General features: G+C 39.7%; 1 protein-coding gene across 1 annotated transcript in view; it reads left to right on the top strand.

The window, feature by feature from the left end:
* Positions 1-13,719, top strand: part of LOC102755866 (vesicle-fusing ATPase) — a 120,039-nt gene that overhangs the window by 4,840 nt on the left and 101,480 nt on the right. Inside the window, exons 2-5 of the mRNA XM_006779403.2 lie at positions 6,365-6,450; positions 8,552-8,651; positions 10,736-10,775; positions 11,886-12,052. Coding sequence (XP_006779466.2) covers positions 11,996-12,052 — 57 coding nt within the window. The 5' untranslated portion in view covers positions 6,365-6,450; positions 8,552-8,651; positions 10,736-10,775; positions 11,886-11,995. The remainder of the gene's footprint in view (positions 1-6,364; positions 6,451-8,551; positions 8,652-10,735; positions 10,776-11,885; positions 12,053-13,719) is intronic.

The following is a 13,719-nucleotide window of genomic DNA, read 5'->3' as shown; positions in this document are numbered from 1 at the left end:
CCTCTTCTGAAAGTAGGTTTCTGGCCTTTGCTGACAATGTTGCGATCCTGCTGGCTGAAGCCCGGTGGACTAAAACTGGTTTCTGGGTGCTTTGTTTTAGCTTCTATATTTGTTACATAATTGCTTAGAGTTGCAGCTCAGAGGCCGACAAGGCAGGCGGGGAACGTTGCAGTCCTCCCACACTGAAGCAAGCAAGCCTCATGTTAGTTTCAAGCTGCCTGGCTGCCGGCGGCCATCTTGGCTGGTAGTTAATTTGCCTATTGCCCCTGATTAGCCAATGGGAAGGGTAGTGGTCGTACGCCAATTACCATGTTTCTCTTTTATTAGATTAGATAGCTTATTGACTATATTGTCCTTCTCTACAATTACATAGCTTTAAAATTATTCTTGCTGTCTGGTAGGGTAAGCCTGCTCCTTATTTTTCTTCATTTGCCATTTCTTGGACCTTTTTCTTTTTCTTTATTTAAGTTGATTTTAGAAAAAGAGGAAGGGTGGGATTGAACCCACAACCCAGGTATGTGCCCATGACCTTTCTGGTACCTGGGATGATACTTCAACCAATTAAGCCGCACAGGCCAGGGCTCTTGGCCCATTTTTTAAAATAAATTTTAGGAGCCACTTAATCCTTCTTCATTAAAAACATTTTTATCTTTAAATTTAAGTTATCTTTATCTGTTGCTATTGATTTTGACTTACTTTTTCATTTAAAAATATTTTTTATTGATTTCAGAGAGTAAGAGGGAGAGAGAGATAGAAACATCAATGATGAGAGAGAATCATTGATTGGCTGCCTCCTGCACGCCCCACACTGGGGGTTGAGCCCGAAACCCTGGCATGTGCCCTGACTGGGAATCGAGCCGTGACTTTGTGGTTCATAGGTTGACGATCAACCACTGAGCTACACCAGCTGAGCTGATTTTTCATTTTGACGTTAAGCCAAAAAGTGACAACTTTGTGCTCTATAGATTTGAAACCAAATGAATTTGCATCAGCTGTTTATGAGTAATGCAGGGTATTTTGGTCCTTTGCTAAATTTAGAATGAAGTGCTAAAGTTCTGATGTATTTTGCACTAACCATATAGATCTTTGGTAATAAAATGGGAAAATGATTAATTTAAAATAAGAAGCTATCGGCAGCTGCTCTTAGAGCCTGCCCACACCTTTCCTTGCCCTCTTTCCCCCAGATGAGTTTTCCTTGCTCTTCTCTTTCTCCTAAGCTCCAACGGCCCTTCTTTTGCCTCTGTAACTTGTTTCTTGAGCCCACACCCAGCTGAATCACTTTTCCTACTTCTGTGCCTCTAAAATTTGCTTATAAAAAGAAAAATAAATAACATCATTTTTGAAATCTAACATTTATTTTTAAAATTACTAAATAACAAAAAGTATTTAGGGTTTCACTGGTGGATTTTTTAAATTGTAAGGTGTTTTTAGTGTTAGGTGCATGTGAACTTTTTCCTGCTTGGTTAGACAAGTAATGAATATAGTAATTATCACTAATCCTGGGTCTTCCAAAGAACATCCGTGTTAGGGAATTTTAAAATGTTAGTTATCCTAGTTACTTTTCTCCTAGAGAATAATATTAACAGAATTTTGTGAGAGGATAAAGACAGTTCCCACTGTTGAGAACAGAGCCTGGCATGGAAGTCTTGATGATCTTTTAATGAATGAATGAATATGTATTTCTGAATACCTTAATAAATAATCATTTTGGAGAGTGTCTTCAGTTTGAATTTTAATGTTATGTTCTCTGCCAAGCTATTGAATACTCCACTGTTGTTTATTCTGTTATCTACATCATTAATAAGATAGTATAGATATAACTTTAACAGCTGCTGGACTCCAATACAGTCTTTTCTTCACCTACAGATATTGAGCCTGATAACTTCTTTTTGTATATATAGCCTTCTAATCAATTTACTACTAATTAGGAATCAAAATAAACTTAATTATATTTACCAAGTTAAATGATGAAATGGACTAAGAGCATTACTGAAGCCTCTTTTCCACATTTTTCTCTTCTATTGTAGAAGGTAATGAAGCTGTCAGTATTTGTTTTTTTATGAAGTTTATTTCTCCTTAGTACAATGATTCTCAAAGTGGAGACTGCAGGCCAGCTAATTAGCATCACCTGAGAACTTGTTCAAAATGCAAATTCTCAGGCCCCACCCCAGGCTGATTAAATTAGAAGCTCTGAGGTAAGGCTCCCTCTCCCCTCCCCTCCCCTCCCCATCCCTGTCCTCTTCCCCTTCCCTCTCCCCATCCCCTCCTTCTTCCCCTCCCCTCCTTCTCTTTCCCCTCCCCCTCCCCCTCTCCAGAATAGGGAGAGAGAGAGAGAGAGAGAGAAGCATTGATGTATGAAAAGAGCATCAATAGGTTGCCTTTTATATCTGTCCCTACTGGGGATTGAACCCACAACCTAGGTATGTGTCCTAACCAGGAATTGGACCAGCAACCTTTTGGTGCACAGGATGACATTCCAGCCAACTGAGCCACACCAGCCAGGGCCCCTGCAATCTCTTTTAAGTGTTCTCTAGGTGATTCTGATGTATGCTAAAATTGAAAACCATTAATAGCATTTTGAGCTCTCCCATTTAGTTTCTTATAACTTGTTGAAGATGTTTTTTTCCAGACTTCTTCCCAAATGTTTACTCAACCTTATTATTTCCAGATTTTCAGTTAATGCCTTTTCTTCCTTTTAATACCTTCACCTATATCCAATTTTCAAACATTTAAGAAAGTGTAGTTATTTTTTGCATATAGTAGATTTGGTACCCTGACTAAACCACCCTTAGAAACAATTGAAAAGCTAGATAGTATTGTAACTATAGTTAATAACATATTGTATACTTGAAATTTGCTGAAAGAATAGATATTAAGTGTTCTCACCATGCACACGTGGGCACACACACATACATACACACACAAAGTGGTAACTATGTAACTTCATTGTGGTAATCATTGCACAAGGTATACTTATATCAAAACACCACATTGTATACCTTAGACAAAACTCCTTAGGCTGAACATATGTCATGGATGTTTATGACCCAGCCATTCTACTGGAGGCTGGGTGGGGTGAGGTGGGAATATATTAAATAGAAATGCATACAGATATCATTCAAAAGACATGTACAAACATGTTAATAGCAACAGTATTCATAATTAAAAACTAGAAACAACTTAAATGGATACATAGTGGTGGTATGTTACTATAATTATATATTATAAGATAAATGAAAATGAGTGAACTATTGCCACAACATGGATGAGTCTCACAATCATAATATTGAAGGGTAGAAGTCAGACAGGAATAATACATGATGTATGATTCAACTATATATAAAATTTTCAACAACAGGCAAAACTAATCAAAGGTTTTTAATCTGGTGATAGAAACAAGATAGTAGTTATCTGTGGTTGTGGGCAAAAATTTAGTGATGGGGGTGGGGGAGAGCTGGGCAGTATGGAATGCTGGTAATGTCTTTCTTCAACTGGGTGTTGGTTACCTTGGGTGTGTTCACTTTGTAGAAATCCATTAAACCAAACATTTACAATGTATGTATTTTTCTGTATGTATGTTTTTCTTCAATAAAATGTTGATTTAAAGAAATGGTAATGTCTTGTAGGTGAAAGAGACCCCAGGGTAGGTGGGAAACTAAAAGGCTGTATATATTTTTGTCAGATGACTGGTCAAATTGTGTCCATGGACAAAAATACTGTCTCATTCAGAAATCAAACTTATGACCTAGACTTTATTCATCTCATGTTCTAAATTAATGATTTCCAGTTTATCATGAATCTCGTAAGTAAAAAATGTATTGATCATTTATATGTATATATTGAAAGGGCGAGGACTACACCCTCCATCTTACCCTGGGTCCTCCATTTTTGGGCAGAGCCATGTTCTTGGCAAGGCTTCTTCCCAGAAGCCCAGGCCTCTGCTAGCCACACCCAGGATTTCTCTGGACTAACCAATGATAATCAAGGGAAGTGCACGCCATGGAGATGACCACATCCTGTGTAATGAGACACCGACTCGCACCTGGCCAGTCGGTGTGGCCCACAGTTCCCTCTCCTGCCCTTACTCCATCCCCCTATAAAACTCCTCGTCCCATCAGGCTTCGCGCTCTCTCGGCCACTTGGCTTGCTGTTGTGTCGGTGAGTGTGGTGGACGGGGAGCTCAAGCTAGCTTGAAATGAAGGACTCTTTGCTTTTGCATCGGACTCGCTGGCTCCCTGGTGGGCCCTTGGGAATCTTGAAATCTGGGCACAACATATATATTTATAACTTATCCTCTAATAGTTTATATATATATATAAAACACATATCAAAATAAAAAGGATGAGCTAAAGATGAAAAATATATTCTCAGTTTTCTTTTATTTATTAATAATATAGAAAGTAAAGTGATAGCTTCATTATTCTTTAAATTCTTGGTTTAATATTTTGTGATACACCTATTCAGTTTCTAAATTCAGTTTGTTTTGATACTTGGATTACCAGACAAACTTGAGGTACACATATCCCACTTTAGAGACCACTGCTCTAGACAACTGGGATAACTATCGAAACTAGCCTTTAGTTAAAACAAAAGCAAAGCAAAAAGTAATTTGTTTTCCTCTATAAATTTGTGTTTGGGAGACAAAGGTAAGAAGAATCAGCTTTGGCTTGAGGTTTGAAGAATGGGCACTGTAGTTATAAAAGACTGACTATGAGTGACATATTTCACTAACTAGGAAACCTGAGAGAATGGTGGAAGGTTGTTGGTTAATAAATACATTATATGGAGGAATGTTTGCTAGTCACTGTTGATCAAAAGATTGTTATGCCCTGTTTTTAAAAAATGTAATCCTGTAATTATCTTTGTTGGGAGATATTTGGAATTTGGTTTTTCTCAATCTGTAAGATACATGGCTTAGAGCCACTTGGGATCTCTTATAAAACTACTAGAGTTCCGGTGCACAAAATTCGTGCATGGGGGTGGGGGTGGGGTCCCTCAGTCCTGCCTAAATCCTCTCCAATCCAGGACCCCTCGGGGGATGTCCGACTGCCGGTTTAGGCCCAATCCCGCTAAACTGACAGTCGGACATCCCTCTCGTAATCCATGAGTGCTGGCTCCTACCCGCTTACCTGCCTGCCTGCCTGATCGCCCCTAACTGCCTCTGCCTGCCTGCCGGATTGCCCGTAACTGCTCCCCTGCTGGCCTGATTGCCCCCCACTGCCTCTGCCTGCCTGCTGGATCACCCCTAACTGCCTCTGCCTGTCAGCCTGATTGCCCCTACCTGCCCTTCTCTGCCAGCCTGATCACCCCTAACCGCCTCTGCCTGTCAGCCTGATTGCCCCTACCTGCCCTTCTCTGCCAGCCTGATCACCCCTAACCGCCTCTGCCTGTCAGCCTGATTGCCCCTACCTGCCCTTCTCTGCCAGCCTGATCACCCCTAACCGCCTCTGCCTGTCAGCCTGATTGCCCCTACCTGCCCTTCTCTGCCAGCCTGATCACCCCTAACCGCCTCTGCCTGTCAGCCTGATTGCCCCTACCTGCCCTTCTCTGCCAGCCTGATCCCCCCTACCCGCCTCTGCCTGCCTCTCCAATCCGGGACCCCTCGGGGGAAGTCCGACTGCCGGTTTAGGCCCAATCCCGCTAAACTGACAGTCGGACATCCCTCTCGTAATCCTGGCTCCTAACTGCCTGGTTGCCCCAACTGCCCTCCCTGCCGGCCTGGTTGCCCCTAACCACTTCTGCCCCAGCCCCCGCCACCGTGGCTTTGTCTGGAAGGATGTCTGGTCTAATTAGCATATTACCCTTTTATTAGTATAGATACTTTTTATGATACCCTTTATCAAACTTATTGAATCTACTTCATTGTGTTTGAATCAGTTAAAATTCTCTTTGAAGAGGTGGAAAACCAATTCAAATAAGCTTGAGCAAAAAAGAGAATTTATTGGCTTATAACCAACATTCAGGACTCAAGGACTTTAACTTGGTTGTCAGGTCTCTGTTTCAAGGTGTTTATTTGTGTCTCTGTTGCCTTTGCTTTCTTTGTGCAGAAAGTCCTCCTTTGTGTGGTGGTGAGGCAAGGGAGAATTCCTTTCTTTTATTCCAGGTCTACATAAGGCTCCATGGGTGGAATAGGACTCTATGTGGCCATATGTGTGCTGTGATTGGCACACCCACAAAAGCATGTGGAATGAGGAAGGAACAGTTTTTCAAAGGAAGGGTTTGCTATTATCAAAAAGGAAGGGGTGCTGGGAGTAAAAACAATAGGTGTTTACAACAGGTGATGAGGAATGGAGGACAGGAAGGCATAAACTGTCTTTAAGGTTATAAAAGATAATTTCATTTTCCTAATCATTGCTTTTTATAGAGTATGCAAGCTGCGAGATGTCCTACAGATGAATTATCTTTAACCAACTGTGCAGTTGTGAATGAAAAAGATTTCCAGTCTGGCCAGTGAGTACCTAACTTTGTTTTTCTTCTAACCTGCTAGATGGTATTTTAGAAAGTTCTAGAGAGCCCTTATTTTTTAGTTAACTTGAGAATAATTTTTTATTCCTCTTGCTGAGTTAGAAAATGGAAGAGATGAGAAAGTTATGTATTTCAGTCTTAACTGTGTTAAACTTTCATAACTATAACATTTTTAAAAGCATATATTTTTATAACTTTTTTAAAAATCAATTTTCCTAGCAGAACTAAACATACTGGTCATATGAATCATATATAGCATTGCCATAGGTTTTTTGGCTCTAAAGTCAGGTTGTCTGAGTTTAGATTCTGACTCTGCCAATTATGAACTTGGTGACCATGGGTAAGTTACCATCTTTGTGTCTCTGTCCCAATCTGTAAAATGGGAATGATGATAATTGTAAAGATTGAGTTATACAAATAAAGCACATAGGACATGCCTAGCACATTAATAAGTCCCCAATAAATATTAGCCTTTTTGATCAGTGATGCTAAGATATTTAAAAGGCATGAAAATTCGAAGATGTACAATCAATATAGAATCTTTATAAGCATTTTTAATTGTCATTTATTTTAACTGATTCATGTCACCCCACTGCCAGAACTTCTACAGGCCCTGCCACCAAGTTCAGTGCCCTCCATATGTTTCTGAGGTTGACAGAGGTAAGGGGCTGTACCAGAAGGCAGACTAGGGAGATAAGGAATAATGAAGCAGGGTTTTAACTGAGCCTTTATTTGTTTGTTTTTAATTTTTCTGTGAAATACATGAGTTTCTCAGGGTTAGAATTGGTAATAATCTGTTTTTTTCAGCTTCAGAATAAGGATCTGTACTACATGATTATATTAATATTGTTTTCAGTCCTAAAATTCTGTGAGGCTCAGTTGAACACAGAACTCTCCACATATAAACTGCAGTATGGATAATCAGTGTGAGGATTTTTTTTTATGGAATTCTTTTATATATGTCACATGTTCACTGTGCTCATGAAGGGGGTATTTAAAATATAGTAACTATAAGGAACTTGTGTTTTAGTGGCAAACTGATATGTATGGAAACATTAACCATTAATATTAAGAAAAAAATATATGGCTTTCTAAAAGGTAATTTAAAAAAGATAGCACATAACAGTTTGAAGCTTCTATCTCATACACAGTTCTTGGTAGTTTCTTGGTATAAAAGATTATCATGAAAGGACTATATTTTATCTGTTTATAGATAACTTCTGAGCAGGGCGAATTAGCATAAAATGCTTTGAAATAGTAAATATTAATATATATATGAAAACTGATATATTTTGTAAAAATTTTTTACCATCTTTTTAGGTTATTGCTTCTTCAACCTATTGTGAAAGTCTGCAAAGAGATTTAAACACTTGTCCTGAAAACTAACTTTTTTTTTACTGCCATATCGGTTCTATCTTTGGTTCTCCTCCCTTTATTCTATTTTGAGGTGAAATAATTCTCAGGAGAGCAAATTCACATAGTTTTTACTTAATATTAAAGACTAAATGACTGTTACCAGTTTTAAGTAAACTGTATAAAAAACGGTTATCAGTTTATGTAAACTGGAAATGTAATGAAGTTTATATTTTGAGTGATATATACTCTCTTGAACTTGGTCCTCATTCTGCTTGATGTGTGTTTGGCTCAAGGTGTTCCTTATGCCTGGAAAACATTTTGACTGGCTCACATTTTTTTTTTTTAAATATATTTTATTGATTTTTTACAGAGAGGAAGGGAGAGAGATAGAGAGTTAGAAACATCGATGAGAGAGAAACATCGATCAGCTGCCTCCTGCACATCTCCCACTGGGGATGTGCCCGCAACCCAGGTACATGCCCTTGACCGGAATCGAACCTGGGACCCTTCAGTCCTCAGGCCGACGCTCTATCCACTGAGCCAAACCGGTTTCGGCTGGCTCACATTTTTTAGAAATGAAATTTGTGCTCCTAGTTTTTCAGGACTGTCATATAATGCCATTTTCTTGCCTGGTACTCATCAAGTCTCAGTTGTTGGAAATGAACACATTTGGAAATGGTATTCTTCATCTCCTTTGACATGGAGTCCTGCCTGTGTTTCTGTCTTTTAGGCATGTGGTTGTGAGGACCTCTCCCAGCCACAGGTACACATTTACACTGAGGACCCACCCATCAGTGGTTCCAGGGAGCATTGCATTCAGCTTACCTCAGGTAACTCAGGTGTTAATTTATTCTCTTCCATTCCTGAAGGTTGTAGAGGCAGCAATCCATTTAAAGCAAGCATCACTCTTCCTATAACTATTGATCCACACTGAAGAAAAACATCTAGATAATATACTGGGAATTTAAAGATATATCCTTAATTGCCAATTTTACTGTGTCTGCCTTTTATTACCTTGATTTTTTTCCTAATTTTAAAAAATTCTGCAGTATTATCAGTTAGCTATCAGATAAGGTGCTAAGTTATTTTAATGTTAACTTCCACGGTAACAGAGAAGATATAAAAATAGCATTTATTTATAAAATTGACATCTATTAATAGTGATTTTTAAATGCATTGATGTCAGACTAAAGAATATGATATGAGTAATTGTTATCTCAAATTACAACCTAACTTGCTGGGGTCCAGTAATGACTGGAAGGATAGTGATCACATTTGTAACTGTTGGTGGATTCTGCAGAAGGAAAATTGCCTAGCACTGTTCCAAACATATAATCCATAATCTAGGAGCACCACAGGTACTAGTCTGTGTTCTATTGTTCCTTATTACCTTGCTTATGCTGCTGATCTCACAGTCTTAAGCATTGTAAATACTACCCCTCCTCTTTCTAATAAGCAGTGATTTACTCATGATTTCTGACTATTTCTCCTTGTCTTCTTGCTGTTAAAAAGAATTTCCCTCCAACATTTACTGTAGGCCAGATATTATTCTAAGTAACTTTTGCATGTATTTGCTCATTTACTTCTAAAACAACCATATACTATAGATATTGTTATCATACTTTGAGGCCATCTTTGGAATTGAAGTGCAGAACCTAAACATGGCTTCTCTGTGACCCCAAGTCTGGGCTTAACCAGCATGCTGCTAAATTTCAGGTTGGCTGTGTGTGGGATGGGATATTACAGAAGAGGGGTGTGAAGGGCAGAGAGGAGGGAGAGTGACCTATGATGTAAGGGAGAGCACTTAATGTACACATTTAAAATTCAGCATCCTCTTAGCTATCCACCACAAAACCCACAATGTTCAGATGAGTAGACAAACTATTTATTTTCAGCCAAAAATTATTTTTCTCACTGTTCTTTGGAGTGTTATCAATGGTTACTAATTTTAAATCTATACCAAGCCAGTCCCGAATTCCTGCCTAAACACAATCTGGGTCTGCCTCCATACATTATTGCCATTGTAACCATTCTCGACCTGGAGAGAAGCTGAAGTCTGGCTGCAAATGCCTGAGAATCCTTTGGCTGGTACACAGAGACTAGCTGTGGCCATCTATGATTTGAATCCCTGCTTGGGTTTCAGTATACATTGTCTGACCAGTTTTAATTTGGTTTTTATGAACTAAATGTTTTTCTTTCTGTGATACTGTCACAAACAGTGTAACTAACCCCAGTGCATTTAGATACTGAACTATCTGATACTACAAAGAGCTTCAGGAGAGTTATACTACGCAAATGAGCATCTACTCAGTGGTGCCGGCTTTACTGTAAAAAGGCAAGCTTTGTGTGTTTTGGGATGGATGTGCATAAGTTTCCTAGACTGCTGTCACAAGTTATACCAAGAACTGGGTGGCTGACAGCAGCAGAAGTTTCTTCTCACGGTTCTGGAGGCGAGAAGTCTGAAATCAGTGTGTCAGCATGCCACACTCTCTCTGAAGGCCCTTGGGGAAATCTGTTCCACCCTTAGCTGCTGGTGTTGCTGACCATCCTTGTTGTCCTTTGACTGGTAGATGTATCACTTCAGTCTCTGCCTCCTTCGCCTTATAACTTTCTACCCATGTATCTGTGTGTCTTCTCTTCTTATAAGGACAACAGTCATCTTGGCTTAGAACCCATTCTAATTTGATATAACCTCATCTTAACTTGATTCCATGTGCAAAGAGCTTATTTTCAAATACAGTCACATTCACAGGTGCCAGGATGAAGACTTCAACATATCTGTTTGTGGGACACAATTCAACATAAAAGAATATACCATGTTTTGGTCTTTGAATGTGTTCCGGAAATTCCTCATTTATCTAATTTTGATTGATTTGACTTTAAGTGTCTATTTTTTTTCTCTTTTATTTTACAGCGAAAATGGGCTGGACTTTCTATTGGGCAAGATATAGAAGGTAGGTAATATTTTAGCTACCTGAAGGAGATTTTCTTTATGATTTTCTCATAGTTCTGGAGATCTGTACAATTTCCTGTTACTGGTTGTTAGGTCATTGCACATTCATTATAATCTTACTAGAGGCCCAGCGCACAAAATCGTGGGTGGATAGGGTCCCTAGGCCTAGCTTGCGATCAGGGCCATGTTCTGCCCGTTTGCCAGTCCCCAGTTCCGCCCTGCCCCCACCACCAATCGATTGGAGCCTGGGGCCTAGAGGAGGAACCAAGATGTCTGCCTTCCACCCGCTCGCCAGTCCCCGCTGTGCCACTCAACCCAGTTTCCCTGTTAGCCATCCCCTGATCAATCGAAGCCTGAGGGCCGGCGAGGGGGAGGGACCAAGAGGTCTGCCTTCCACCTGCTCGCCAGTCGCCACTGCTACTGATTGATTGGAGCCTGGCCGCCCTGATTAGGGTGTTGGGGGCAAACGGGCCTAGATCAGGCCGGTTCGCTGGCCACAGTGGGCGTCATAGTGACCCGTTGTTCGGTCATTATGTTCGTGATGGCATTATGGTCTCTGGCTTTTTATATATATAGATTATTGGTTAGATCTATGAAACTGTTGTTTTGAGGAAGATTCAGAGGCCTTTTGGAAGTGGCAGGGGGCTGTGATTTCCCCACAAGAGTTGGGTGAGGGAGGAATAAAAGTAGAAGGAGAGTGTTGTTCAGTGTGTTGGAATTGATTCAGATGGGGAAGAACATCTCTAGTGATTATTACTAGGTTTTAAAATCTGTGCCTGTGTCTCTTAATGAAAGTCATGTAAAGCCCCTCTCTTTACATGGGAGAGATAGAAACATAAATGATGAGGGAGATTCTTCTATTGGCTGCCTCCTGCACGGCCCCCACCCAGGATTGAGTCTACAACCTGGGCGCGTGCCCCTGACCGGAATCGAACCTGGGACCCTTCAGCCCACAGGGCCCTATCCATTGAGCCAAACTGGCTAGGGTTGTAAAGCCCCCTTTTGGTTAAGTTCTGTTAGGATTCATTTTGGCGAAACTTTTAGTTACTTGGAATATAGCAAGTATCTGGTGTCCCTGTGATTTTTAAAAATGCTTCCCCTTTTATCCTAGTGTCCTTATATACGTTTGACAAGACCAAACAATGTGTTGGCACAATGACCATCGAGATTGATTTCCTGCAGAAAAAAAGCATCGACTCCAATCCTTAGGATGCCGACAAGATGGCAGGAGAATTTATTCAACAGTTCAACAACCAGGCATTCTCAGTGGGACAGCAGGTAGCTTGAAATTTTCTTTCCTTGCTTTCTCTTTATAGGCATTCTAATCCCTGCAGTTGTCCAAAATTTTTTCTACTTTAAAAAACTGAGAGGAGCTTTACATATGAACAGATGTATCTAAGATGAGTGTAACAAGTGAGGGAAATGTTTAGAAAAATTCTAAAGACACCTTAGGTTACAATGTAATGTATAATTACAGCAGCTTTTCCATTTGTAAATTGGGAACATACATGTCTCAAATTTCTTCTTTGCTTATTGTGGGGCATTTGTTTAGTCTTTGGGTGCCTTTCTCTTTAATGATATATTTCTGTAGAAAGGTAGTTCTTAACTTTTTTTGGTTATGAACCTCTTTGAGAATCTTAAGGAAATTATGTATGTATATTTTCAGGTTTTTCATAGAACCTCTGAAGCCCTGATTTTTCTCTTTTTTAAAATGGTATTGCTGATGATGGCTGTTTGTTTGGACTTCACCTAATATCATATCATTAACTTCCTAGGAAGAAATCTGTCCTTTTAAAATTGTACCTTAAAAAATATGTGAATTTATAAATTGCTCTTTGTTTGTACACATCCTATATAATAAAGAGCTAATATGCTAATTAGACCGAACAGCAGAAGGACCGTCTGGACGACCATCCGGATGACCTTCGGACAAAGCTGGGGCTGTGAGGGCCGAGCCTCTTGCACGAATTTCATGCATCAGGCCTCTAGTAAATACATAAGTAATTATTGCTCCTTTGCCCTTACATTAGTTCCCTTCTTTGTGACTTTTCCTAACCATTCCTAATTCCTTCCTCCTATCATAGCTCCATAGCCATGGTCCTCAAAGTGTGGTCCTAAGGCCCCTGAGGGTCCCTGAGGCTCTTTCAGGAGGTTTGCAAAGTCAACAGCTATTTTCATATTAATACTAAGACATATGTGTCTTTTTCCTCTTATTCTGTTGTTCGGCCTAATTAGCATATTAGCTCTTTATTATATAGGATGAGCAAATGGTGCAGTTTTGTAGATATGTGCTAGTGCAGCACATCAGCTGCTAAAACAGTCATGGGGGCCAGCTGTCTTCCATTAAAGAGATTTGTGAAAAAGTGACTGTCGCTCTTCCAACTTGTGTGTTTTTTATTTTGGACAGTAGAGAGTATTTTATAAACTAAAAACGTTATTTTTGTTAACACATCATGGATTTATTAGTTAATTTTAGATTAATAAATAAAATTTAAGTTCTTTTGTTCTAATTTCTAATATAGTAAATATCAATAGACATAACCTATATAAACAAAAGCTTTTTTGGGGTCCTCAAAAATTTTTATTTTTATTTTAACTTTTTTATTGATTTCAGAGAGGAAGAGAGAGGGAGAGATAGAAACATCAATGATGAGAGAGAGTCACCGATCAGCTGCCTCATGCACGCCCCACAATGGGGATAGAGCCCACAACGCCTGCATATGCCCTGACCGGGAATTGAACTGTGACCTCCTGGTTCATAGGTCAACGCTCAACCGCTGAGCCATGCCGGCTGGGCAAAAGTTTTTATTCTTATAAAGGATCCTGAGACTAAAATATTTGAGAATCCTTGCTTATAGCATTCTGATCTCTATGACTTAACCTGGACTCTCTTGCAGTCTCTCACATGGGAAGGTATGTAAGATATGGAACAAGAAGCGGTAGAT

Source organism: Myotis davidii, unplaced genomic scaffold (genome assembly GCF_000327345.1).
Source record: "Myotis davidii unplaced genomic scaffold, ASM32734v1 scaffold684, whole genome shotgun sequence".
Taxonomy (NCBI): Eukaryota; Metazoa; Chordata; class Mammalia; order Chiroptera; family Vespertilionidae; genus Myotis; species Myotis davidii.
This window is presented reverse-complemented; position numbering and strand designations above follow the sequence as displayed.